At 41.7% G+C, this 26,259-nt stretch overlaps 1 protein-coding gene across 1 annotated transcript in view; it reads left to right on the top strand.

The window, feature by feature from the left end:
- CEP70 (centrosomal protein 70) overlaps positions 1-26,259 on the top strand; it is a 44,069-nt gene that overhangs the window by 17,449 nt on the left and 361 nt on the right. Inside the window, 12 exon segments of the mRNA XM_063429159.1 lie at positions 3,779-3,954; positions 4,217-4,276; positions 8,593-8,758; positions 9,300-9,388; positions 9,552-9,629; positions 9,991-10,102; positions 10,189-10,287; positions 21,097-21,267; positions 21,349-21,498; positions 21,578-21,746; positions 24,383-24,497; positions 24,694-24,773. Of these exon segments, the coding sequence (XP_063285229.1) occupies positions 3,779-3,954; positions 4,217-4,276; positions 8,593-8,758; positions 9,300-9,388; positions 9,552-9,629; positions 9,991-10,102; positions 10,189-10,287; positions 21,097-21,267; positions 21,349-21,498; positions 21,578-21,746; positions 24,383-24,497; positions 24,694-24,773 (1,465 nt within the window).

Raw genomic sequence — 26,259 nt, 5'->3', positions numbered from 1 at the left:
TCTTTAGTACAGTTTTATCCGCTTTAGAGAGTAGCAAGGGGAGGACTTGAAGTAGATATAGTAGTTTGGGAAAGCTAATTAATTTGTATAGATTTGCCCTTCCTATGTTGGATAAGGGTAAGTTATGCCAAGGCCAAGCTCTGAGAAAATGTTAGCTAAGATGGGAGGTATGTTCAGTTTGTATAGGAGGGAGATGTTTTTAGTAATTTTGATTCCTAGGTATTTGAGTGCCTGTGATTCCCATTTTCAGGGGGAGTCCACCTGGCATTGGTGGGGGTCGGCCATTTCCCAGATGAAGCCGTAAGATTTGTTCCAGTTAATTTTGAGACCTGTCATGGCGTAGAATGAGTGTAGTAGGTCAACTAAGGGAGGCAGAGAGTTCTGCGGATCAGTAATGATGAGTAGACCTTCAAGATATATTTGGTTAAATAGGCTTTTGAGACTGGGACTGATTTGGAGATTTAGGGTTTTGTAGTATTCCGCCGTGAAGCCATCGGGGCCAGGTGCCTTCACAGATTTAGGTGTTTTGATTGCTCTGTGTATTTCCTTCTCCGTGATAGGTTCACTGAGGAGCTCCCTGGCCGTCTCATCAAGTTGCTTGAGGGCTAGGCTTTTTATGAAAATTCATGCTCTGGACATGATTGTCCGGCTGACCTCTGCTAATTTTCTATGGTAATCATGAAACAATTTATTAATTAATTCATGAGACGTGCATTTAGTGCCATCCGGTGAGGTAATAGCAGTAATAGGTTTGAATTTTGGCTTAGGATTAGCCAGGCGGGCCAGGAGCTTCCCAGACCTTCCACCCCACCTAAAAAAGTGTTATTGTTGAAAGTCTAATTTCAACTGTGCATAGTTCGCAACGAATGTGTTAAGGTCATTTTGAGCTTCTCTGTATTGCAGTTTGTGGTCATCGATTGGGTCAGTCATGTCTTTTCTGTGTGCCTGTTTGAGAACCTTTTCTAAGGAGGTAAGGTCTCGTTTCCATGCCTTTTTAGCTGATGCAGCAAATGAGATTATTTGTCCCCTCAAGACCGCTTTGGATTTTTCCCATAGTAGTTTGGGGTCATCCGTGTGTTCCAAATTGTCATCGATAAAGTTAGCCCAACTGGCCTGGAGATGACTTTGGAAAGTCAGATTATTGGTAAGATATGCTGGGAAACGCCACTGTGCAGTGGATGGGCGGGATGTTGATTTGTGTATCGTTAAAGTGATAGGCGCATGGTCCAAGACCACTATTGTTTCTATCGTAGCGTTGGCTACATGGGGCATTGCTGCTGAGGTGACTAAAAACCTGTCAATTCTAGATTCCAAAAAAAAAAATCGTTAAAAACCCACTTCTTCTATCCTGTTTGGATCTTGCTGTTCCTTTATGACCTTCTATTATTTCGCCACCCCTTCACCCTTTTCACCCTTTCACTTTCTTCTGCCTTTATATTTATATTTTATTTTTGATTTCTTGCCTTTATATTTGCTTTTATATTTGTCTTACTTTATCTCTCCATGTTATATGTTATATATGAAGCACAGACAATGAAGAGAAGGGAAAGAGGGGGAAAAAAAAAGTGCATCGGTAAGTCCACCTGGGACCCACCCAACGCTCTCACCGACACTGGCACCTCCTCTGTCTCACTCACTCCCTTTCCTCCAAATATTTTTCAGGGCAGGCAAGCAGGCGCTATCCGCTTTCCACTTTCCGATTTCCTCTTCCCGTGGTGTATAGGGTGCTGGGGGAATACTAGGCGAAATATTTGCTCCAGGATGTGTGCTGACATCAATCCAGCGTGTCTCCTCTACGTTGCTCCCATCACCCTCGGCTACCCAAGGATATGGTTTTTATATGGTTTTATTATGCATAACATATATTTCTGAAAATTGTGAAAATTTAAACTTTTCTGGCCAGTAGATAATTGAGTTTAGTATGTTGCTGAAACTCAATTATCTAGCCTGGCCCAGAGGAGGAGTCTGTTACTGTATAAATTGAATGCCTGTTGCTTCCAGTAAATCAGTCTTGTTCCAGCATTAAGCTTTGGCTCATGTGTGGATTATTTGGCGATACCAGCATTAACTTGGTCTGTGAATTATTGGCGATACTCTTTTTTTATTGGGATAAGGGAATACAAGACGGTGATACCTACTACTACCGTCACAATAATAATAATAATAAGGGATTAATTGAATTTCGTGATACATTTGACTTCACTAATGTCTTTACACTATGACCAATTTGTCAAGCTAACTGTCAAACTTCAAAGAGATTTTGGTAGACTGGCTGTCTACTTTTTGGGCCAGAAAGTATATTTTTTACGCATTTGGACTTTGGTTCAACTTTCTATTACAATGAGTTTCTAGTAGAAAATCCTATTAAATTAAAAAAATAAAATGAGTTGCTTGGGTAATGTCGTCTCTCTCTGGTAATCCTGTGTCTGGTTTTCTCAGTTACACGGTCTTATTGTGTGGGCTAAATTGTGTTGGATAAAACCCAATGCGCTTCGACATTGATCTACGTCAAAACGTGTTGTGTTTTATCCTTCTTGTTAAATAAAGTGTCCTATTTATTCATCTGCTGCATCATGGAGATTCCTTACCTGGGTCTGCTTGGTAGCAGTTCGGATTGGGCACATTTTATCTCTATGCCTACACAGCCGGAGTCTGCTATAAGTGGCTTTGGTAAATGTCAGTAGTTCTAAGTGGATCTTGCTACAGATTATACGCTTTATAACCGTATTACACTATGCGAGTATCCCATTTCATGTCTCCTATATAGAGTTGTATTTCCTACATTCCACTGGAGAGTTCAGATATAAGTATTTTATCATTTATTTTGTTTAAGCACTTTGTGACGAAGTGCCCTTCGCCACTTGGTCCTGGAGAGGCTTGCTTGCCAGCCTCCTCCCCTGTGACTAAGGCCCTTTAAAAATGCTATTTGGGCCTATGGACTTGTATTGGAATGTGTATGGCCCTTTAAGAACTGTATTGGTGCTTATGGACTTTTATGGGACTGGTGCTGGCCCTTTAAGCACATTTTTGTGACATGGGGACAATTGTGACACTGCCTGTGTCCCCAGACTTGGTTTCTTCTTTTTTTTTTTTTTTTTCTTCCTGGCTTTCTCCCACTTGGGTCAGTAAATGGGGCTTACTGAACCAGGTACCACACAGGCAGACCACCCAGAGCTGGAAGTGTGCAGGCAATTTACCTCCCAGGCTGTGAGGTTACTGCAGGTTAATTGCCGAGCGCTGGGTGGCCGCAGTTCGTGCAAACGAACACGTGGCGGCGGCCATCTTTGTTCCTTCGAATGAGGTCAGCGTTCTGCAATCTTATCACAAAATGTCTGACCGTTACAGCACTTCCCACAACTTCTCACAACATTTGTTGTAATAATGAAATGTATTCATTGGGATTCTATCTATGAATATTCAATATCATTAACATAGGTACTATTTGTATCTGATTAGAAATATTTATAGTTAATATATATCTGATATCTGTGGGCTGAGCTCTTAACTCCCTTTGTTACAAGCACATACGTTTCCTGTAAGAAAGAACCTTATCTCTGGTCAGTGTCTACATTGGCCGCATTCCTTTGGTCATTCAGTGAATGGAGTTCGAGAGAAACAAAATGTGTCTGTCTTTGCATTCTGTTACAAAATGGAGTCACATCTGCTAAGTAGTGACTTATGCATTTCTAATTTCAATCTTATCACAAAATGTCTGACCAGTAAAATACCTGACCGTATTCCCATCTGTGTGGTTGAAGTATTGATAATTGTGTTACAGGATCAGTGTCGGTCACACACAGAGAAATTTGGAGACCAGGAGGAGCAGATCTCGAAGCTCAGATTCAGATTATCCCAAGCAGAGAGCTCCCGGGAGCAGCAACTCGCCCGTCAGCGGAAGGTTTTTATACACCTGGTGAGAAGAGCACCAAAAGAAAATAACACCCTGGATCAGCAGTAAGTACCACAAACAGGACCTGGTGGGGTGTAACTGGATCCAGTATTGTAGGAGAGGAACCTTAGCGCTTGTATCAATGTCTAATTTATACCGGACACCACTAACGATGGCTGTCTCAATATTGTAGGAGAGGAACCTAAGCGCTTGTATCGATGTCTAATCTATAGAGGACACCGCTAACAATGGCTGTGTCAGTATTGTTTCATTTCATTGCAAAAATGACTTCCGGTTTCTTTAACACATTGCTTCTTTACGTTTTAGGATTCTGGACATCATTGATGGTTACGAGCAACAAGTAGCCCACCTGCAGAGGGAGCTACGGTAAATATTTTGTGAATCATGAATTCAATTTCAGATGCTAGTGTGCTGCTCAGCTAGTGTGTGTTATAGGAGGTGTGGGGAGCTGCAGTCAGCGTGCTGCTCAGGTAGTGTGTGTTATAGGAGGTGTGGGGAGCTGCAGTCAGCGTGCTGCTCAGGTAGTGTGTGTTATAGGAGGTGTGGGGAGCTGCAGTCAGCGTGCTGCTCAGGTAGTGTGAGTTATAGGAGGTGTGGGGAGCTCCAGTGAGCGTGCTGCTCAGGTAGTGTGTGTTATAGGAGGTGTGGGAAGCTACAGTCAGCGTGCTGCTCAGGTAGTGTGGGTTATAGGAGGTGTGGGAGCTGCAGTGAGCGTGCTGCTCAGTTAGTGTGTGTTATAGGAGGTGTGGGGAGCTGCAGTGAGCGTGCTGCTCAGGTAGTGTGGGTTATAGGAGGTGTGGGAAGCTACAGTCAGTGTGCTGCTCAGCTAGTGTGTGTTATAGGAGGTGTGGGGAGCTGCAGTGAGTGTGCTGCTCAGGTAGTGTGGGTTATAGGAGGTGTGGGAGCTGCAGTGAGTGTGATGCTCAGCTAGTGTGTGTTATAGGAGGTGTGGGGAGCTGCAGTGAGCGTGCTGCTCAGGTAGTGTGTGTTATAGGAGGTGTGGGGAGCTGCAGTGAGCGTGCTGCTCAGGTAGTGTGGGTTATAGGAGGTGTGGGAAGCTACAGTCAGTGTGCTGCTCAGCTAGTGTGTGTGTTATAGGAGGTGTGGGGAGCTGCAGTGAGTGTGATGCTCAGCTAGTGTGGGTTATAGGAGGTGTGGGGAGCTGCAGTGAGCGTGCTGCTCAGGTAGTGTGTGTTATAGGAGGTGTGGGGAGTTGCAGTGAGCATTCTGCTCAGGTAGTGTGGGTTATAGGAGGTGTGGGGAGTTGCAGTGAGTGTGCTGCTCAGGTAGTGTGTGTTATAGGAGGTGTGGGGAGTTGCAGTGAGCATTCTGCTCAGGTAGTGTGGGTTATAGGAGGTGTGGGGAGTTGCAGTGAGCATTCTGCTCAGGTAGTGTGGGTTATAGGAGGTGTGGGGAGTTGCAGTGAGCATTCTGCTCAGGTAGTGTGTGTTATAGGAGGTGTGGGAAGCTACAGTCAGTGTGCTGCTCAGCTAGTGCGTGTTATAGGAGGTGTGGGGAGTTGCAGTGAGCGTGCTGCTCAGGTAGTGTGTGTTATAGGAGGTGTGGGGAGCTGCAGTGAGTGTGATGCTCAGGTAGTGTGTGTTATAGGAGGTGTGGGGAGTTGCAGTGAGCATTCTGCTCAGGTAGTGTGTGTTATAGGAGGTGTGGGGAGTTGCAGTGAGCATTCTGCTCAGGTAGTGTGGGTTATAGGAGGTGTGGGAACCAGAGGGATCTATAGTGTAAGAAATACAACTGTGTTTTCCTTACATTATAGAATTCCTTTAAGTAGCATTCAAGGGCTGTACAGGTTCTGGTCCTGCAAACATATGACACCAAAAAAAAAATGCGTCAGTGATGACGTGCCACTGAGGCCCACAACTGACATGTATTCCCACAAACTCTAATAAAAATAATAATAATCCCAAGGCACTCCAAGGTTTGCACATAGAGAAAGCGTTTATTTATGCATAAAGTATCCATCAAAATATCTTAACAGAGAAAAAAAGTGCGTAGTATAGTGCATAACCGATTCATAGTACCAAAACCACAGTGATCGCAAAGTGCTAAATGCAAACACCCATTAAAAAGGTATACTGACCAAGAGCAGGAGAAATGAAACCCCAACGTTTCGGCTGTGAAGCCTTCCTCTGGGGGACCTCTCACTGACTGACCTATATTCCCACTTATATATCCTATAGGTGAAGACTAATAAACATAAAAGCGATCGGCTGCATGAAGGGAGGTGCTTCTTAATCATATAATGTTGTGTGAAAACGTCTGTACTATACCGGGAGTTACGTCCGGGTTTCGATGACGTCATGACGCACGTGCGTCAAATGACGTCATTGCGTATGGGCGTGGCCGCATTTTCCGCTAGTGCAGGGACACTACAGAGGAGTGAAGTGGACAAAATTGTTGTATGTCAAAAGAGAAGGTCCTTCCAATGCAAAACGGCTAATTAAGGATTTATCAAACAAATGGCACACCATATGGGTATAGTGTATATGCAGAATGGTAATAATACATAGAAATGATGCAGTCTAAACCAGGTTACCCCAGACTGCAGGCAAATATTATGTACAATACCCCACATTATAATAAATCCATAATGTACAGTGTCAGACCATATAGTACATGGCATGGTTACAACGAATAATATAATATACATACAGACTTCCATAGTATATCATAATAAATAATATAAACATATAATCCTATATTAATGCTTAACATATTATACACAGCGTACATATGGGGCCCCATATAAAACATATAAAGAAAAAAACTAAAATAATAATAAAGAACTAAATAAAAAAATAAGAATATAATAAAAAAAATTATGAATACAAACTATATATACGTATATATAAAAAAAAACATAAACATATAAAAATGAAAAAGTATATATTAACAGAAGAGAGTGTGAGATGCCAGACCCATGGGTTCTGGGGAAAATCCCCGAGATCCATGGATGTGTGCACCAACACCCTCAAAACAGAAAAAAGAAGACAGACACAAAATAAAAAAGACAATATCGATGTCAACCAATCCATGAACTTGGGGTAAAGACCGTCAATCCCTAGTTCATGGAATGGGTACATCAAAAAGTGTATATACACGAGGAGAAAAAATATAAAGATTGAACAAATTGTCGTATCCACTGTGAATCTGTCTGTTTCTTTATGGATTGAGCTTGAAAGACTCCCTATTGCTCCAGATATTGCTGATCACTGAAACCCTTATCATGTGTGAAAACTATAAAAAAAAAAAAAAAAGAGAGAGATTATTCAGAAAACGATATTGTGGTGGGACATCACCACTAAGTACCATGCTCACTGTATGTGCCTATGTGGTTGCCTTGTATTTTGTGTCCCCAATGTGTTTTGTATGATTTTTCCCTTGTTGAATATGTATTTCCCCTTGTGTTTTACTTTTCAGCCACACGGTGTACTGTGCGCCGGACCACCCCAATATTCCATTTAGAATGTGTGGTTAGAATGTTCACACCTCACTAATCAGGTGTAAAAAAACGCAGACCGCAAGGTAACAAGCGGCGCGTGTTGCCCCTGGGTGGCCGCCGGTTTGTATAGCCGAACGCCACCAGGGGGCAGCATTCGTATACCGAACCAGCCTGCGCACCCTGTCTTCGGTCCCCTTGTCAGGGACCTTCCTACCTGCTCCCAAAGGAGCTGTAATCACTTGTCCTCTATCTGGGAGCTTGGAGTGCCTTGGGATTATTATTATTTCTATTATATGTATATATCCGGTGTGGGAACGGATTTCTTTCCTTTAAGAGCACCCTGTAATTTATAAACCCTTACATACTACCCATTTTCAGTTGAGCTCTTCCTATAATTATATGTTTGTTTACAAACTCTAATAAAGAAATCAAGGGATATATTTTATGCGCTTTTCACTATGAATTAGGTGGTTTTAACTGGTGACTCTTAAAGGATCACTATGGGGTATACTATAAACCTGTATTCCTGACCCTATAGTGTTAACACCACCATCTAGCCCCCCTGGGCCCCTCATGCCTCCATAAATATAGCAAAATCTTAATGTATTCAAGCCTGAAGCTGTAACTCTGCATGCTGTTAGACTCAGGAAAAACAAGCAGTCTGCTGACATCATCAGAAGTGGTAGCCTGATCCAATCAAAGTGTTTCCCAATCGGATTGGCTAAGACTGACAAGGAGGCAGATCAGGGGCAGAGCCAGCACAATTCAAACACCGCCCTGGCCAATCAGCATCTCCTCATAGAGATACATTGAATCAATGAATCTCTATGAGGAAAGTTCAGTGTCTGCATGCAGAGGGAGGAGATACTGAATCAGGATGCTGTGCACAGTGCTGCCCTGTGCTCTGCTGACAGCAGATCTGAGTGGATGGAGGAATATTCTGCCTCCATCAACTCCGAAGTCCCTCTGGTTCACTCTGAGTGACTGCAACTGGAGGTGTTCCTAGCTTTCAATGTAAACACTGTATTTTCTCAGAACATACAGTGTTTACATGAGAGAGGCTGCAGGGAGCTATTGTTCTCACCCTAACAACCTCATTAAGCTGAAGTTGTTCAGGTGACTATAGTGTCTCTTTAAATTTAAATGGACCTTTACCTGCTTTGTTATTGCTGTTCCTCAAGCTAATAGCATTTATGTTGTATTTTTTTGTATTTGTGTTCAGCTTATATAAAGTAGATAATATCCCAGTGTTGAAACCGGGATCCTCAGCGTTTGATGACCAAGTGAGGGAGCAGGAATCCTCGGTAGACACCCCAGTGAGGGAACGCGTTCACTGTGAGGAGTCGCTGGACTTGGATGCCACCCCAAATTACAAAGCTCTTCTAAAGGTAAAATCCATTTCCCATCGAGGTGGCCGCTGAGTCGCCAATGACCGAAATAATGAATCTGAAATAACAGTGAGAGGTCGTCTTACTCCGCACTCTAACAATAACAGGCGTATTCTGAGCCCATTATGATTTGGGTCAGGATGTTACTGGGATTCACACTGGAGGTTACATTTTTTTTATACACAATTAAAATTCTATTTGTCTGTTTTTGTGCTACGGGCTGCATTGGTTGAAAACCAGTCAATACGATGGCAAGCCACTTTTTTATCAGCTATTTAATGTGAGAATGTGGCTGTGTATTGACTCAATGTGTTGGTTCCTACTCACTTTATGTCCTGGTACTCTTGGGGAATATTGGATGTAGTCCACAGTCTCTGGTGTTTTAACACAAACCTTTCCCTGAATGTAGGTGGCCGGGGTGCTATTCACACCTTAGAACCCCTTTCCCCTCTTCACTGCGCTGGGAACGAACGGCCGTTTTCAAGCTCTCTGATTTTCAAGGGCCGGCGCTGTTATACTACAGTTCTGTGTTTTGTTTCAGTCTTACCAGGATCAGATAAAGGACGCAAACAGAAAGCTTGAGCAGCTAGTTAGAGAGAATTCACAAACTCGAGAGGAGTTGGCGAGCAGGTGAGAAGCTGGACTCCCAGGCAATAATGTCCCAGCCCATGTGTTCTCCACTGAGCCTGTAATCACAGATCGCATGGTACAGTGCTGCGTACACTTGTTGTTAAAAGGGAACGTGTATTTCTAATCATATCTTTTAAAATTGGTGACTGTTTACCTGTTGCAGACCGACTGTCCGAGAATTCAAACATGGCAAACAGCAAATCAGAAAACTGGAGACCATTCTCGTTCGGAATAATATCAGGTACGAGGTCTTTGTCCTGAGCGTTTTCTGTTTTCTTTAATGATTCCAAGTCTCATCGCAAGCAGCAGCACTGGCCGCTTTACATCAGGAGCGGCTGCCGTACTCCTCACAGCACATCCTCTAGTCATGACCAGGAGAGTAAGACAGCGTCCGGTATGGAAGCTTGCTGGTAATTATTAGCTCCTCGGCCCAGCCACGTTTATTAAGCATTTTATTTTTGGAAGAAAGCAGAATGCTGGACCAGTTAGTGAATACGAAGGATTCGATACACAGGACCATTACTTGTTTGTAGCATTTTATTTCCAGGTTTGCCATGGGCAGGCTGTGATAAGTGATTAACACCCTTATCTGTCTGAAGCAGCTTCCGCAAGGTAATCTGAGAAAAGAACACGGAGCAACTGGAACAGCCGCTAAACACCTGTGTACAAAACCTGGATCAGCTGCCAGCCAGCGAGTGTCGGCAATATCTACAGGTACGGCCACCTTCTAGAATGCTTAGTAATTCTCGTGCAACCACATGCGATTCCTGCCGATACTATGTCCGTCTCCTTCTTTCCAGGGTGTCTGCGCTCAGCTTAATGTCCAGGATTTAAAGGATCTCGTTTCAACAGCTTCATCAAAATCCAAGCAAGCAGAAACGTGTGCCGGACTGCGCAAGGTTAGAATTTGAGATTTGTTGCTCTCAATAACACTTTATTAAAGGAACACTACAACTACCATAACCAGAACGACTTGCTGTATCACTTACTGTATCACTTACTGTATGACTGCGGATCTGCTCCTACCTGTATGTACAATAGCCCTGAGCAGACTATGGGGGCACCCCACCCCCACACTCTGCTCTGTAGTAAGTGCCATGAAACTGACATTGTTGGACAGTTGCTTGAAGCGAACTGGCAGTGATACGGTAAGTGATATCGTAATAAGGTAAGTGTTCATTTCTCCCAAGTTAGAACCAAGCAATATTGGGGCAATCTGTAATAAGTGGCTTAAGCACAATATGGCCGTATGGCGTGACCAAGGCCCCATATTTCATTATTTATTTATTTATTTTTGTTGTAATTTATTTTTGTTTAAATATTTATCTTAAAACATTTTATACAAATAGACATAAAAAGAACATACCAATGATTCTACTTAGAATCAAACAGAAAAAAGGCATACCATAATCCTGTGGGGATATTTATGGGATGATAATAGTAAACAGTCGAGAATTGCCCACTATTTCAATTCCCTTAGATCTTAGAGATCGTTATCGTGTAAGTGAAATGTATTCCATACAAATAAAATCCCAATTTGTTATAAAAATAGATACAATTTATTGTGACAAATATAATAATATTAGGCAGCATGCGTGATAATAATCAGTGAATATTTAGTATAACATACCGGTAAGTATAAGTTATAACTCGTATTCTTCTATCTATACATTGCATTACATTATATCGTTATTACCAGTTTGATTTCAATAATTACACGGGTTATTGGTATATTATGGCTTTGGTAACGATCGTATTCTTCTATCTATACATTTCATTACATTATATCGTTATTACCAGTTTGATTTCAATAATTACACGGGTTATTGGTATATTATGGCTTTGGTAACGATCGTATTCTTCTATCTATACATTTCATTACATTATATCGTTATTACCAGTTTGATTTCAATAATTACACGGGTTATTGGTATATTATGGCTTTGGTAACGATCATATTCTTCTATCTAGACATTTCATTACATTATATCGTTATTACCAGTTTGATTTCAATAATTACACGGGCTATTGGTATATTATGGCTTTGGTAACGATCGTATTCTTCTATCTATACATTTCATTACATTATATCATTATTACCAGTTTGATTTCAATAATTACACGGGTTATTGGTATATTATGGCTTTGGTAACTATCGTATTCTTGTATCTATACATTTCATTACATTATATCGTTATTACCAGTTTGATTTCAATAATTACACGGGTTATTGGTATATTATGGCTTTGGTAACTATCGTATTCTTCTATCTATACATTTCATTACATTATATCGTTATTACCAGTTTGATTTCAATAATTACACGGGTTATTGGTATATTATGGCTTTGGTAACGATCGTATTCTTCTATCTATACATTTCATTACATTATATCGTTATTACCAGTTTGATTTCAATAATTACACGGGTTATTGGTATATTATGGCTTTGGTAACGATCGTATTCTTCTATCTATACATTTCATTACATTATATCGTTATTACCAGTTTGATTTCAATAATTACACGGGTTATTGGTATATTATGGCTTTGGTAACTATCGTATTCTTCTATCTATACATTTCATTACATTATATCGTTATTACCAGTTTGATTTCAATAATTACACGGGTTATTGGTATATTATGGCTTTGGTAACTATCGTATTCTTCCATCTATACATTTCATTACATTATATCGTTATTACCAGTTTGATTAGAATAATTACACGGGTTATTGGTATATTATGGCTTTGGTAACTATCGTATTCTTGTATCTATACATTTCATTACATTATATCGTTATTACCAGTTTGATTTCAATAATTACACGGGTTATTGGTATATTATGGCTTTGGTAACGATCGTATTCTTCTATCTATACATTTCATTACATTATATCGTTATTACCAGTTTGATTAGAATAATTACACGGGTTATTGGTATATTATGGCTTTGGTAACGATCGTATTCTTCTATCTATACATTTCATTACATTATATCGTTATTACCAGTTTGATTAGAATAATTACACAGGTTATTGGTATATTATGGCTTTGGTAACGATCGTATTCTTCTATCTATACATTTCATTACATTATATCGTTATTACCAGTTTGATTTCAATAATTACACGGGTTATTGGTATATTATGGCTTTGGTAACGATCGTATTCTTCGATCTATACATTTCATTACATTATATCGTTATTACCAGTTTGATTTCAATAATTACACGGGTTATTGGTATATTATGGCTTTGGTAACGATCGTATTCTTCTATCTATACATTTCATTACATTATATCGTTATTACCAGTTTGATTTCAATAATTACACGGGTTATTGGTATATTATGGCTTTGGTAACGATCGTATTCTTCTATCTATACATTTCATTACATTATATCGTTATTACCAGTTTGATTTCAATAATTACACGGGTTATTGGTATATTATGGCTTTGGTAACGATCTTATTCTTCTATCTATACATTTCATTACATTATATCGTTATTACCAGTTTGATTTCAATAATTACACGGGTTATTGGTATATTATGGCTTTGGTAACGATCTTATTCTTCTATCTATACATTTCATTACATTATATCGTTATTACCAGTTTGATTTCAATAATTACACGGGTTATTGGTATATTATGGCTTTGGTAACGATCGTATTCTTCGATCTATACATTTCATTACATTATATCGTTATTACCAGTTTGATTTCAATAATTACACGGGTTATTGGTATATTATGGCTTTGGTAACGATCGTATTCTTCTATCTATACATTGCATTACATTATATCGTTATTACCAGTTTGATTTCAATAATTACACGGGTTATTGGTATATTATGGCTTTGGTAACTATCGTATTCTTCTATCTATACATTTCATTACATTATATCGTTATTACCAGTTTGATTAGAATAATTACATGGGTTATTGGTATATTATGGCTTTGGTAACTATCGTATTCTTCCATCTATACATTTCATTACATTATATCGTTATTACCAGTTTGATTAGAATAATTACACGGGTTATTGGTATATTATGGCTTTGGTAACGATCGTATTCTTCTATCTATACATTTCATTACATTATATCGTTATTACCAGTTTGATTTCAATAATTACACGGGTTATTGGTATATTATGGCTTTGGTAACTATCGTATTCTTCTATCTATACATTTCATTACATTATATCGTTATTACCAGTTTGATTAGAATAATTACACGGGTTATTGGTATATTATGGCTTTGGTAACTATATCTTAGAATTATTATCTGTTTTAATACATCCGTACAGACTCTCTTGTTCTTAGTACTGTATTTATCCTTTCTTGGATTATCTCACATTCGTTCAGACTTCTACGAACACTAAAACATAGATTGGGTTAACTCTTTACTCAGCAGAATTTTTTTCTTTTTAAGTATTTATAGCGGTTATAGTATTTAACATACTGTAACGGAGCTCCAGTACTCCGACCGAGTACCTCCGCCAAGTCTGCCTCCTTGTAGCTATCAGGGACCCTGAAACACTTCAGACCCAGACGCCGAGGCTTGACTGGGATCACTTAGGGCCTTTTCCACCCTGGACCAGATACCAGACGACACATGGTGAAGGTTAAACAGCAACTCCTTTATAAAATCAGCACACATGCAGCAAAACAACTCCTCCTCAGAGGAAAACAAAATGACAGATAAAGACAGACATTGTTTGAACATATCACAGTTATTGGAAGTTGCAGAACTGTGCCAGTACCATTTAAAGGGCCAGAACAGTCTTTTAAAGCACCAATAAGTCCAAATTTCTAACTGGCAAAATCTCCCAGTGACCATAGTCATACGGCAAGAGGCTGGTAATTAGTCCTCTCCAGGCACTTCGTCACACATACACTTATTAACATTTCCTTTAATATGTTCTACTTTACGCTGTAATTCCTTTCTCTTAATTTGTATTATTTTTATCCTTCTATATGATTTATATCTGCTATAAGGGTAGCATATAACTCTCTTGTTGTATTTTTTTTAATAAACATTATACCAGATTACTCCCTTTTCCATCTCCAATTGGTTCAATATTTGACCCGTTAATTGATGTATATTTGGGAGGTCTGTTTTTTTCCATGCTTTTGCAATCAGAAGCTAGGTAGCCATAAGGCAATGAGTAACTAGTATTTCGTTTTTTTTTTAATCTAGTTTATTATTCTAAATGTGTAATAGGGCTATTTCTGGTATAAAATTCAAACGGATATTACTTATCGCAGTTATTAGTTTAAATGTAAGGTCCCAAAATGATCGGATTCTAGGGCAATTCCACCGTATGTGTATCATAGAGCCGTCTACATTAAAACATCTCCAACACTTGGGAGGATTGCTCTGAGATATTTTGTTCAACCTCCTTGGGACCATATACCATCTATAGCTAACTTTAATAACATTTTCCAATATATTTAAACAATTAACATATTTTTTGATTTTAAGAAATGCAAGGCACCATAAGTTGAAATCAACTTTGTTGTCGAAATCTCTCTCCTAATTTCTAAAAGCTATAGGGGTTTTGGATCAATTTCTATAGTTTAATAGTTCTAATGTTGGAGAATATGTCTTTTCCATAGCTTCTATAAAGAGTCTCTTTCTAATTAGATTTCCTTTCTCCCCATTGTATCTTCTGATGTGCATTTTTAGCAAACTCTTAATGCGTAGGTAATTAAAAACTTCTCTAAGGGGTAAAGCTAATCTTGTCCTTAGCGTGGGATAACCTTCTAGAATCTAGATGATCATTACCATAGATATCTTTAACACAAATACCAGGGTTAATATACCAGTTTTTCAGATTTATATCACTCATAATATTTTCCAAAGTTCTGAGAGATAGAGTATCTGGAATTATATCAACAATTCCCAGCTTTCTTTTTAAAATATACCATTCATTTTTTTTTTTTTTAAATAATCGCAGTTTTATAATTGGATATATTAACCGTTTTACCGATGTTTTCCCAGAGTAATGTTTCTAGGTTAGCCATCCCTTCTCTATATGCTTCTAATTTGTACCACGCTTGCTCTTTACAACCTGTCACTTGTAGTCATTATAATTGCTTGCTATGTATGCTTTATTAATGGGTATCCTAAACCTCCCCGATATGCTTTATTCACTAATGTTATCGAATATACCCCTCCATATAAAGTCTGTGAAGCGACTCTCTATTAAATGGAACCAATGTATTGGAACCTTAAGAGGGATCATGCGGAACAACTAGATCCATTTTGGGACAATACGTGCCTTAACCGTGTTAATCCTGCCCCACCATGATATTCCGTGGGACCTCCATTCCTTTAATAATTTATTTGTTTGTTTTAGTTGATTTAGAAAATGAATTTCCATTAAGCGGGCAGCATGGGTCAACAAAATACCCAAATCTGGAAGGCAGCTGTGTTATTGTGGCGAAACCGACCTCGCCACGTGTCCTTGGAGGGGGCTGATTGCCCGCCTCTTGCCTTTGGACTATGGACCAGACTTTATGGGAATGTGATACCCCAGATAGCCATACCATGGAGCCTATTCATATAATGAAAGACTATGGGAAAGACTTTAGCTCCATGGCAATTGTACTGTGTGAGTAGGATCTGCGCGCTATTCGGTAGTTTTGTGCGTGCAGATCCCAGCTATCTGGGGATAGGTGAAATGTCTGTGTGTTATGTGTAAATGTGACTTTATGTATTTTAAAGTGTTTTATGTTGTTTTGCAACCATGTGGTTAATGGAGTCTGCCTTTAGTCCTGGGTAATTGGATTACTTCTCCAATTAACTCCAGGGCAGAAGGGAGGAAACCAGGGTGCATTGTGGGGATGTTTTTCTGCCAGCTAGAAAGGAACAAAAGATACTTTTAGTAACTTTTGAACCCCTGGTCGGATTCATGCCATTTTTTAATATGTTGTTCCCCTGAATGGATTGATTGTGGATATGTATTTATGTGAATGTGATGTATGGTTTTAAAGTTATGAAAGTTGTGTAAAAGTATATTTTACACTGTATGCATAATGGGATTATGTGTCACACTAAGGGGAGGGGATGTGTGGGAGGTAACATCTATGTCATTGGTTCTTTTATGCCTCCCCCCTGGGTGTGGCCTGTATGTGTGAGTTGGAAATAAAAGCCAGGCTGGATGAGCCAGTCCAGAGTTCCTGTTTTACCCTCAAAGTGAAGTGTCGTCTCATTATTGGGGGAAGGATTTATTGTATGCTGTTCCAGTTGACTGCTAGGATTGAAAACCTATTCGTATGGTTCCTATTCAATGGTCTACAGCATTCATATGCTTGGGAGAATTTAAAAGGTTTCTCGGATTCGGTGATTGTGGTGTCTGCCAGAGTGCTTGGAGTCCTCAGGAAGCACTAGGAGCATCCATTAACGGAGGTACCCAGTCGGGGTGCCAGGCGATCCGTTACAGTTATTGACCAGTTAAATGAATAATTTTGTCTTGGTAATTGTAGCCCTATTTTCCCTATGTTTGCTGTTAATGCCAGTGTTTTATTAATATTCATTTTAAAATTGGAAACCTCACCATATAATATTATCTCCTGCATTAGCGGTGGTAACGATTGTTCAGGCTCTGTAATAGTCAGTATAACGTCATCCGCATATAAGCAGATCTTGAGTTCTTCATTTGGGATAGAGATCCCTTTTATACCTATACTTTGTCTTATTTTACATGCCAAGGGTTCCACTGAAATAACCTATAGAAGCGGTGAAAGTGGGCAGCCCTGTCTCGTGCCATTTAGGATATTAAACCATTCGGATCTTAAGTCTCTGCCCACTATTCTAGCTGATGGCACAGAGTACAGAGCCTCCACTGCCCCCGTGAACCAGCCTTCAAAGCCCATTTTTAACCTGGTCTCTTTTAAGAAGTCCCAGCTGACCCTGTCGAAAGCCTTTTCGGCATCAATCGACAGGGTCAGCAGGGGACCAAGGCCCCATATTTCATTATTTTTGTCATTCTTTGTTTTATTGTGGTATTAAAATAGCACAGAACTGATAGTTATACAGATTATACAGAAAGTATTAGAGACACTATGGAGATACTATATCAAAAGGAAACATGTCAAAGTGATAGAACAAGCATCATGTTCAAGGGCAGGGGGCAGCAACCTATGGCACCTAAGGCTGCCAGAGCCAAACTGACTCTGGCCTATCAGGAGTCCCAGTGGGACTTCCGATATCTGCTAATACGAAGAGGTGGTGAAGGACAATCCTCAATTTACACATTGCAGCACTTACAGTAAGGGATCTCAGATCACTTCCTCTCAGCACTTGTAAACGGCGTTCCACACTGGAGTAGAGCAGCGATCGCAGCTCCTATCCTTGACCTGGACCTGGCCAGCACGCTCCCCACTGGACCCCCGGGAAGCCACCCACACTGCTAGGTATACACCGAGCTGCAGAATAACCCTCCCCTCATACAAATAATACGAACAGCCCAAAAACACAACACCACTGACAATCCACATACATGCACACAACCCCACAAGCAGCCTCTCACATACACACACCACCAAACACACTATGTGACCTATCATCCACACACAACCCCACAAGCAGCCTCCAGACATACACCCACCACCAAACACACTATGTGACCCATCATCCACACACAATTCCATAAACAGCCCCCACACATACAGGGAGTGCAGAATTATTAGGCAAGTTGTATTTTTGAGGATTAATTTTATTATTGAACAACAACCATGCTCTCAATGAACCCAAAAAACTCATTAATATCAAAGCAGAATATTTTTGGAAGTAGTTTTTAGTTTGTTTTTAGTTATAGCTATTTTAGGGGGATATCTGTGTGTGCAGGTGACTATTACTGTGCATAATTATTAGGCAACTTAACAAAAAACAAATATATACCCATTTCAATTATTTATTTTTACCAGTGAAACCAATATAACATCTCAACATTCACAAATATACATTTCTGACATTCAAAAACATAACAAAAACAAATCAGTGACCAATATAGCCACCTTTCTTTGCAAGGACACTCAAAAGCGTGCCATCCATGGATTCTGTCAGTGTTTTGATCTGTTCACCATCAACATTGCGTGCAGCAGCAACCACAGCCTCCCAGACACTGTTCAGAGAGGTGTACTGTTTTCCCTCCTTGTAAATCTCACATTTGATGATGGACCACAGGTTCTCAATGGGGTTCAGATCAGGTGAACAAGGAGGCCATGTCATTAGATTTTCTTCTTTTATACCCTTTCTTGCCAGCCACGCTGTGGAGTACTTGGACGCGTGTGATGGAGCATTGTCCTGCATGAAAATCATGTTTTTCTTGAAGGATGCAGACTTCTTCCTGTACCACTGCTTGAAGAAGGTGTCTTCCAGAAACTGTCAGTAGGACTGGGAGTTGAGCGTGACTCCATCCTCAACCCGAAAAGGCCCCACAAGCTCATCTCTGATGATACCAGCCCAAACCAGTACTCCACCTCCACCTTGCTGGCGTCTGAGTCGGACTGGAGCTCTCTGCCCTTTACCAATCCATCCATCAGGCCCATCAAGACTCACTCTCATTTCATCAGTCCATAAAACCTTAGAAAAATCAGTCTTGAGATATTTCTTGGCCCAGTCTTGACGTTTCAGCTTGTGTGTCTTGTTCAGTGGTGGTCGTCTTTCAGCCTTTCTTACCTTGGCCATGTCTCTGAGTATTGCACACCTTGTGCTTTTGGGCACTCCAGTGATGTTGCAGCTCTGAAATATGGCCAAACTGGTGGCAAGTGGCATCTTGGCAGCTGCACGCTTGACTTTTCTCAGTTCATGGGCAGTTATTTTGCGCCTTGGTTTCTCCACACGCTTCTTGCGACCCTGTTGACTATTTTGAATGAAACGCTTGATTGTTCGATGATCACGCTTCAGAAGCTTTGCAATTTTAAGAGTGCTGCATCCCTCTGCAAGATATCTCACTATTTTTGACTTTTCTGAGCCTGTCAAGTCCTTCTTTTGACCCATTTTGCCAAAGGAAAGGAAGTTGCCTAATAATTATGCACACCTGATATAGGGTGTTGATGTCATTAGACCACACCCCTTCTCATTACAGAGATGCACATCACCTAATATGCTTAATTGGTAGTAGGCTTTCGAGCCTATACAGCTTGGAGTAAGACAACATGCATAAAGAGGATGATGTGGTCAAAATACTCATTTGCCTAATAATTCTGCACTCCCTGTACACCCACTACCAAACACACTATGTGACCTATCATCCACACACAACCCCACAAGCAGCCCCCAGACATACACCCACCACCAAACACACTATGTGACCTATCATCCACACACAATTCCACAAACAGCCCCCACACATACACCCACCACCAAACACACTATGTGACCTATCATCCACACACAACCCCACAAGCAGCCCCCAGACATACACCCACCACCAAACACACTATGTGACCTATCATCCACACACAATTCCGTAAACAGCCCCCACGCATATACCCACCACCAAACACACTATGTGACCTATCATCCACACACAATTCCATAAACAGCCCCCACACATACACCCACCACCAAACACACTATGTGACCCATCATCCACACACAATTCCACAAGCAGCCCCCACACATACACCCACCACCAAACACACTATGTGACCCATCATCCACACACAATTCCACAAGCAGCCCCCACACATACACCCACCACCAAACACACTATGTGACCTATCATCCACACACAATTCCATAAACAGCCCCCACACATACACCCACCACCAAACACACTATGTGACCTATCATCCACACACAATTCCACAAGCAGCCCCCACACATACACCCACCACCAAACACACTATGTGACCTATCATCCACACACAATTCCACAAACAGCCCCCACACATACACCCACTACCAAACACACTATGTGACCTATCATCCACACACAATTCCATAAACAGCCCCCACACATACACCCACCACCAAACACACTATGTGACCCATCATCCACACACAATTCCACAAGCAGCCCCCACACATACACCCACCACCAAACACACTATGTGACCTATCATCCACACACAATTCCACAAGCAGCCCCCAGACATACACCCACTACCAGACATACACCCACTACCAAACACACTATGTGACCCATCATCCACACACAATCCCAGACGAAGCACCTATGCACAAATACAAGGCTATGAAATACCTGCAGCACCCATAAATCACACAAGGGCAATAATGCAACATACACACCTCAATTTAAAGGAAAATAGGACTGGCACAGCAGGGGCCTTTAAGATTTGGTTTTGGCACAGTACTGCTATAGTTTGCCTACTCCTGTCCAAATCCCGGTATATTGAATAGGAGATGTTTTTACAATACCTTCGGAACATGATTTTCATGTGTGCGCTGAGCGATATTGCTGCATTGTGAGATACTTAACTCCCTCCTCGTCCCCCCGCATTTAAATCAATAAAACGTCAAACCATCTTTCTGTGCAGCCATAACCTATTAACATGCATCATTGTCCTTAATCGCAGGGAAAGCGGACAAGATGGTTCAGCACAGTATAAACCCGTGCTTGTCTTTTTATTTAGTACAATTTCCTCTCCGAAGCCTGTATGAATATAAAATGAGTCTTGTTTAGTTAGTCTGCTCCTATTGAAAGGTGTGTTCCTCTTTTTCAGATACTGTGTGAGGTCCGGTCCATACTTGGGGGTCCCAGGGCACCCCAGCTGCTTTATAAGTGCAGTTTTCGGCAGCAGGAGACGCGTGGCGCAGACCCTACCCATGACACTGATTTCCTTCATCTCCCGCCAACCATAGAGATGTGGGCTGGACAACTTCTGTCCCTTAAGGTCCTGTGGCCTCTGCTTTCCTGAAGATGGAGGTGTAAAGTGGTGATGGTTGTTACACTGTGCTTTCTATGCTTCCAACAGACGCTGCTCAGAGCACTTCGAAAACTGAGTGAGACTCTGATGCCAAATCATCCAGTGGCGGAGAGTCATGCCGCCAGCGACGCTGTGCGTGTTGAAGAGTTGCTACTACTTGTGGACACAATGATGGAGGATGCAGAGAACAGGACGCAGGTAATCTTATGTCTTTCATTGTTTGGACGCCTGTTTGCCATTCAGCTGTTTGTGTGACTCTGGGTTTTCGTGTCTTCAGGATACGTCGCGCATTTCGCCTCATACTCTCCAGGCACTGGTCTCGCACTTCCAGAAACTGTTTGATGTTCCGTCCTTGAGCGGTGTGTACCCCCGCATGAACGAGGTATACTGCAAACTGGGTGAGACAAGCAACATGATGAAGAACCTGCAGTGTATCCTGGGAATGGGTAATGATTTAATAAATGTCCTTAAACCAAAAGAGAGAATGTAATTCATCTGCTGTAATAGAGATCTTACCGGGGATCCATAAAGTGCTATCACTACCTCTCTATGTCCGCCTGGGATCTGCTCTATAGAACTGAACACGATACTCTAGGTGAGATCTTACCGGGGATCTATAAAGTACTATCACTACCTCTCTATATCCTCCTGGGATCTGCTCTATAGAACTGAACACAATACTCTGGGTGAGATCTTACCAGGGATCTATAAAGTACTATCACTACCTCTCTATGTCCTCCTGGGATCTGCTCTATAGAACTGAACACAATACTCTAGGTGGGATCTTACCAAGGATCTATAAAGTACTATCACTACCTCTCTATGTCCTGGGATCTGCTCTATAGAACTGAACACAATACTCTGGGTGAGATCTTACCGGGGATCTATAAAGTACTATCACTACCTCTCTATATCCTCCTGGGATCTGCTCTATAGAACTGAACACAATACTCTGGGTGAGATCTTACCGGGGATCTATAAAGTGCTATCACTACCTCTCTATGTCCTGGGATCTGCTCTATAGAACTGAACACAATACTCTAGGTGAGATCTTACCGGGATCTATAAAGTACTATCACTACCTCTCTATGTCCTCCTGGAATCTGCTCTATAGAACTGAACACAATACTCTAGGTGAGATCTTACCAAGGATCTATAAAGTACTATCACTACCTCTCTATGTCCTCCTGGGATCTGCTCTATAGCAGGGCTGGACAACTTCTGTCCCTTAAGGTTTCACAAACAGCCCCCACACATACACCCACCACCAAACACACTATGTGACCTATCATCCACACACAATTCCACAAGCAGCCCCCAGACATACTCTAGGTGAGATCTTACCGGGGATCTATAAAGCACTATCACTACCTCTCTATGTCCTCCTGGGATCTGCTCTATAGAACTGAACACAATACTCTAGGTGAGATCTTACCAGGGTTCTATAAAGTGCTATCACTACCTCTCTATGTCCTGAGATCTGCTCTATAGAACTGAACATAATACTCTAGGTGAGATCTTACCCGGGATCTATAGAGCACTATCACTACCTCTCTATGTCCTCCTGGGATCTGCTCTATAGAACTGAACACAATACTCTAGGTGAGATCTTACCAGGGATCTATAAAGTACTATCACTACCTCTCTATGTCCTCCTGGGATCTGCTCTATAGAACTGAACACAATACTCTATAGATCCCTGGTAAGATCTCACCTAGAGTATTGTGTTCAGTTCTATAGAGCAGATCCCAGGAGGACAGAGAGATAGTGATAGTACTTTAGGTGAGATCTTACCGGGGATCTATAAAGTACTATCACTACCTCTCTATATCCTCCTGGGATCTGCTCTATAGAACTGAACACAATACTCTAGGTGAGATCTTACCAGGGATCTATAAAGTACTATCACTACCTCTCTATGTCCTCCTGGGATCTGCTCTATAGAACTGAACACAATACTCTAGGTGGGATCTTACCGGGATCTATAAAGTACTATCACTACCTCTCTATGTCCTGGGATCTGCTCTATAGAACTGAACACAATACTCTAGGTGGGATCTTACCGGGGTTCTATAAAGTACTATCACTACCTCTCTATATCCTCCTGGGATCTGCTCTATAGAACTGAACACAATACTCTAGGTGAGATCTTACCAGGGATCTATAAAGTACTATCACTACCTCTCTATGTCCTCCTGGGATCTGCTCTATAGAACTGAACACAATACTCTAGGTGGGATCTTACCGGGGTTCTATAAAGTACTATCACTACCTCTCTATATCCTCCTGAGATCTGCTCTATAGAACTGAACACAATACTCTAGGTGAGATCTTACCGGGGATCTATAAAGTACTATCACTACCTCTCTGTCCTCCTGGAATCTGCTCTATAGAACTGAACACAATACTCTAGGTGGGATCTTACCGGGGTTCTATAAAGTACTATCACTACCTCTCTATATCCTCCTGAGATCTGCTCTATAGAACTGAACACAATACTCTAGGTGAGATCTTACCGGGGATCTATAAAGTACTATCACTACCTCTCTATGTCCTCCTGGGATCTGCTCTATAGAACTGAACACAATACTCTAGGTGGGATCTTACCGGGGTTCTATAAAGTACTATCACTACCTCTCTATATCCTCCTGAGATCTGCTCTATAGAACTGAACACAATACTCTAGGTGAGATCTTACCGGGGATCTATAAAGTACTATCACTACCTCTCTGTCCTCCTGGAATCTGCTCTATAGAACTGAACACAATACTCTAGGTGGGATCTTACCGGGGATCTATAAAGTACTATCACTACCTCTCTATATCCTCCTGGGATCTGCTCTATAGAACTGAACACAATACTCTAGGTGAGATCTTACCGGGGTTCTATAAAGTACTATCACTACCACTCTATGTCCTCCTGGGATCTGCTCTATAGAACTGAACACAATACTCTGTAGATCACTGATAGATGTCACTTGTAGCAGTTTCGCAATGTCCGCCTGCCCATAATTTGTCTTTTCATATCTCAGCATTTTGTGATATGTTAACTGACATCAGGAAATGTAAATGCTTTTGTTTAGATGATAAAGTGTCGTGTGGCGAGTTGGTGAACGTTGTTTGGCAGTTGTGCAGAGAGGTGGAGGAGGGAGACAATCAGAAGCTGCAGGAAATCCTGGGGACATTGGATATAGACAGGTAAGCTATGTGGCGCTCCTGCTGTCTGTGTGTCAAACTGCCGGCCCAGGACCGTTTCCAGTCCCAGAGAGCCGTATCGGTCTCTGAACTAGACTGAGGCTATCACCAATCTCTTTTACACCAGGATAGCAAGTGAACATCGTACAGCACCCCAAATCTACCATCTCATAAACTAATATCCGCTCTTGTTCTACAGCGTTATCAACAAGATCCAGGAACATGAGGACTTTTTTCCAGCCTTCGAGGGGTTAATAAAGGAGCTCCTTGATGTTCTGGGTAAATATTTCACGTACTGTCTGTGCTGTCTTGGTGTGTGTAATGTGAGCAGTAATGGGTCAGTGCAGGATTCTACCCTCGTGCTGTCTTGGTGTGTGTAATGTGAGCAGTAATGGGTCAGTGCAGGGTTCTACCCTCGTACTGTCCTGTCTTGGTGTGTGTAATGTGAGCAGTAATGGGTCAGTGCAGGGTTCTACCCTCGTACTGTCTGTGCTGTCTTGGTGTGTAATGTGAGCAGTAATGGGTCAGTGCAGGGTTCTACCCTCATACTGTCTGTGCTGTCTTGGTGTGTGTAATGTGAGCAGTAATGGGTCAGTGCAGGATTCTACCCTCGTGCTGTCTGTGCTGTCTTGGTGTGTAATGTGAGCAGTAATGGGTCAGTGCAGGGTTCTACCCTCATACTGTCTGTGCTGTCTTGGTGTGTGTAATGTGAGCTGTAATGGGTCAGTGCAGGGTTCTACCCTCGTGCTGTCTTGGTGTGTAATGTGAGCTGTAATGGGTCAGTGCAGGGTTCTACCCTCGTGCTGTCTTGGTGTGTAATGTGAGCTGTAATGGGTCAGTGCAGGGTTCTACCCTCGTACTGTCTGTGCTGTCTTGGTGTGTGTAATGTGAGCAGTAATGGGTCAGTGCAGGATTCTACCCTCGTACTGTCTGTGCTGTCTTGGTGTGTGTAATGTGAGCAGTAATGGGTCAGTGCAGGGTTCTACCCTCGTACTGTCTGTGCTGTCTTGGTGTGTAATGTGAGCAGTAATGGGTCAGTGCAGGGTTCTACCCTCATACTGTCTGTGCTGTCTTGGTGTGTGTAATGTGAGCAGTAATGGGTCAGTGCAGGATTCTACCCTCGTACGGTCTGTGCTGTCTTGGTGTGTGTAATGTGAGCAGTAATGGGTCAGTGCAGGGTTCTACCCTCGTACTGTCTGTGCTGTCTTGGTGTGTGTAATGTGAGCAGTAATGGGTCAGTGCAGGATTCTACCCTCGTACTGTCTGTGCTGTCTTGGTGTGTGTAATGTGAGCAGTAATGGGTCAGTGCAGGGTTCTACCCTCATACTGTCTGTGCTGTCTTGGTGTGTAATGTGAGCAGTAATGGGTCAGTGCAGGGTTCTACCCTCGTACTGTCTGTGCTGTCTTGGTGTGTAATGTGAGCAGTAATGGGTCAGTGCAGGATTCTACCCTCGTGCTGTCTGTGCTGTCTTGGTGTGTAATGTGAGCAGTAATGGGTCAGTGCAGGATTCTACCCTCATACTGTCTGTGCTGTCTTGGTGTGTGTAATGTGAGCAGTAATGGGTCAGTGCAGGGTTCTACCCTCGTACTGTCTGTGCTGTCTTGGTGTGTAATGTGAGCAGTAAGGGGTCATTGCAGGGTTCTACCCTCATACTGTCTGTGCTGTCTTGGTGTGTAATGTGAGCAGTAATGGGTCAGTGCAGGGTTCTACCCTCATACTGTCTGTGCTGTCTTGGTGTGTGTAATGTGAGCAGTAATGGGTCAG

This window comes from Pelobates fuscus, chromosome 8 (genome assembly GCF_036172605.1).
Source record: "Pelobates fuscus isolate aPelFus1 chromosome 8, aPelFus1.pri, whole genome shotgun sequence".
NCBI lineage: Eukaryota > Metazoa > Chordata > Amphibia > Anura > Pelobatidae > Pelobates > Pelobates fuscus.
This window is presented reverse-complemented; position numbering and strand designations above follow the sequence as displayed.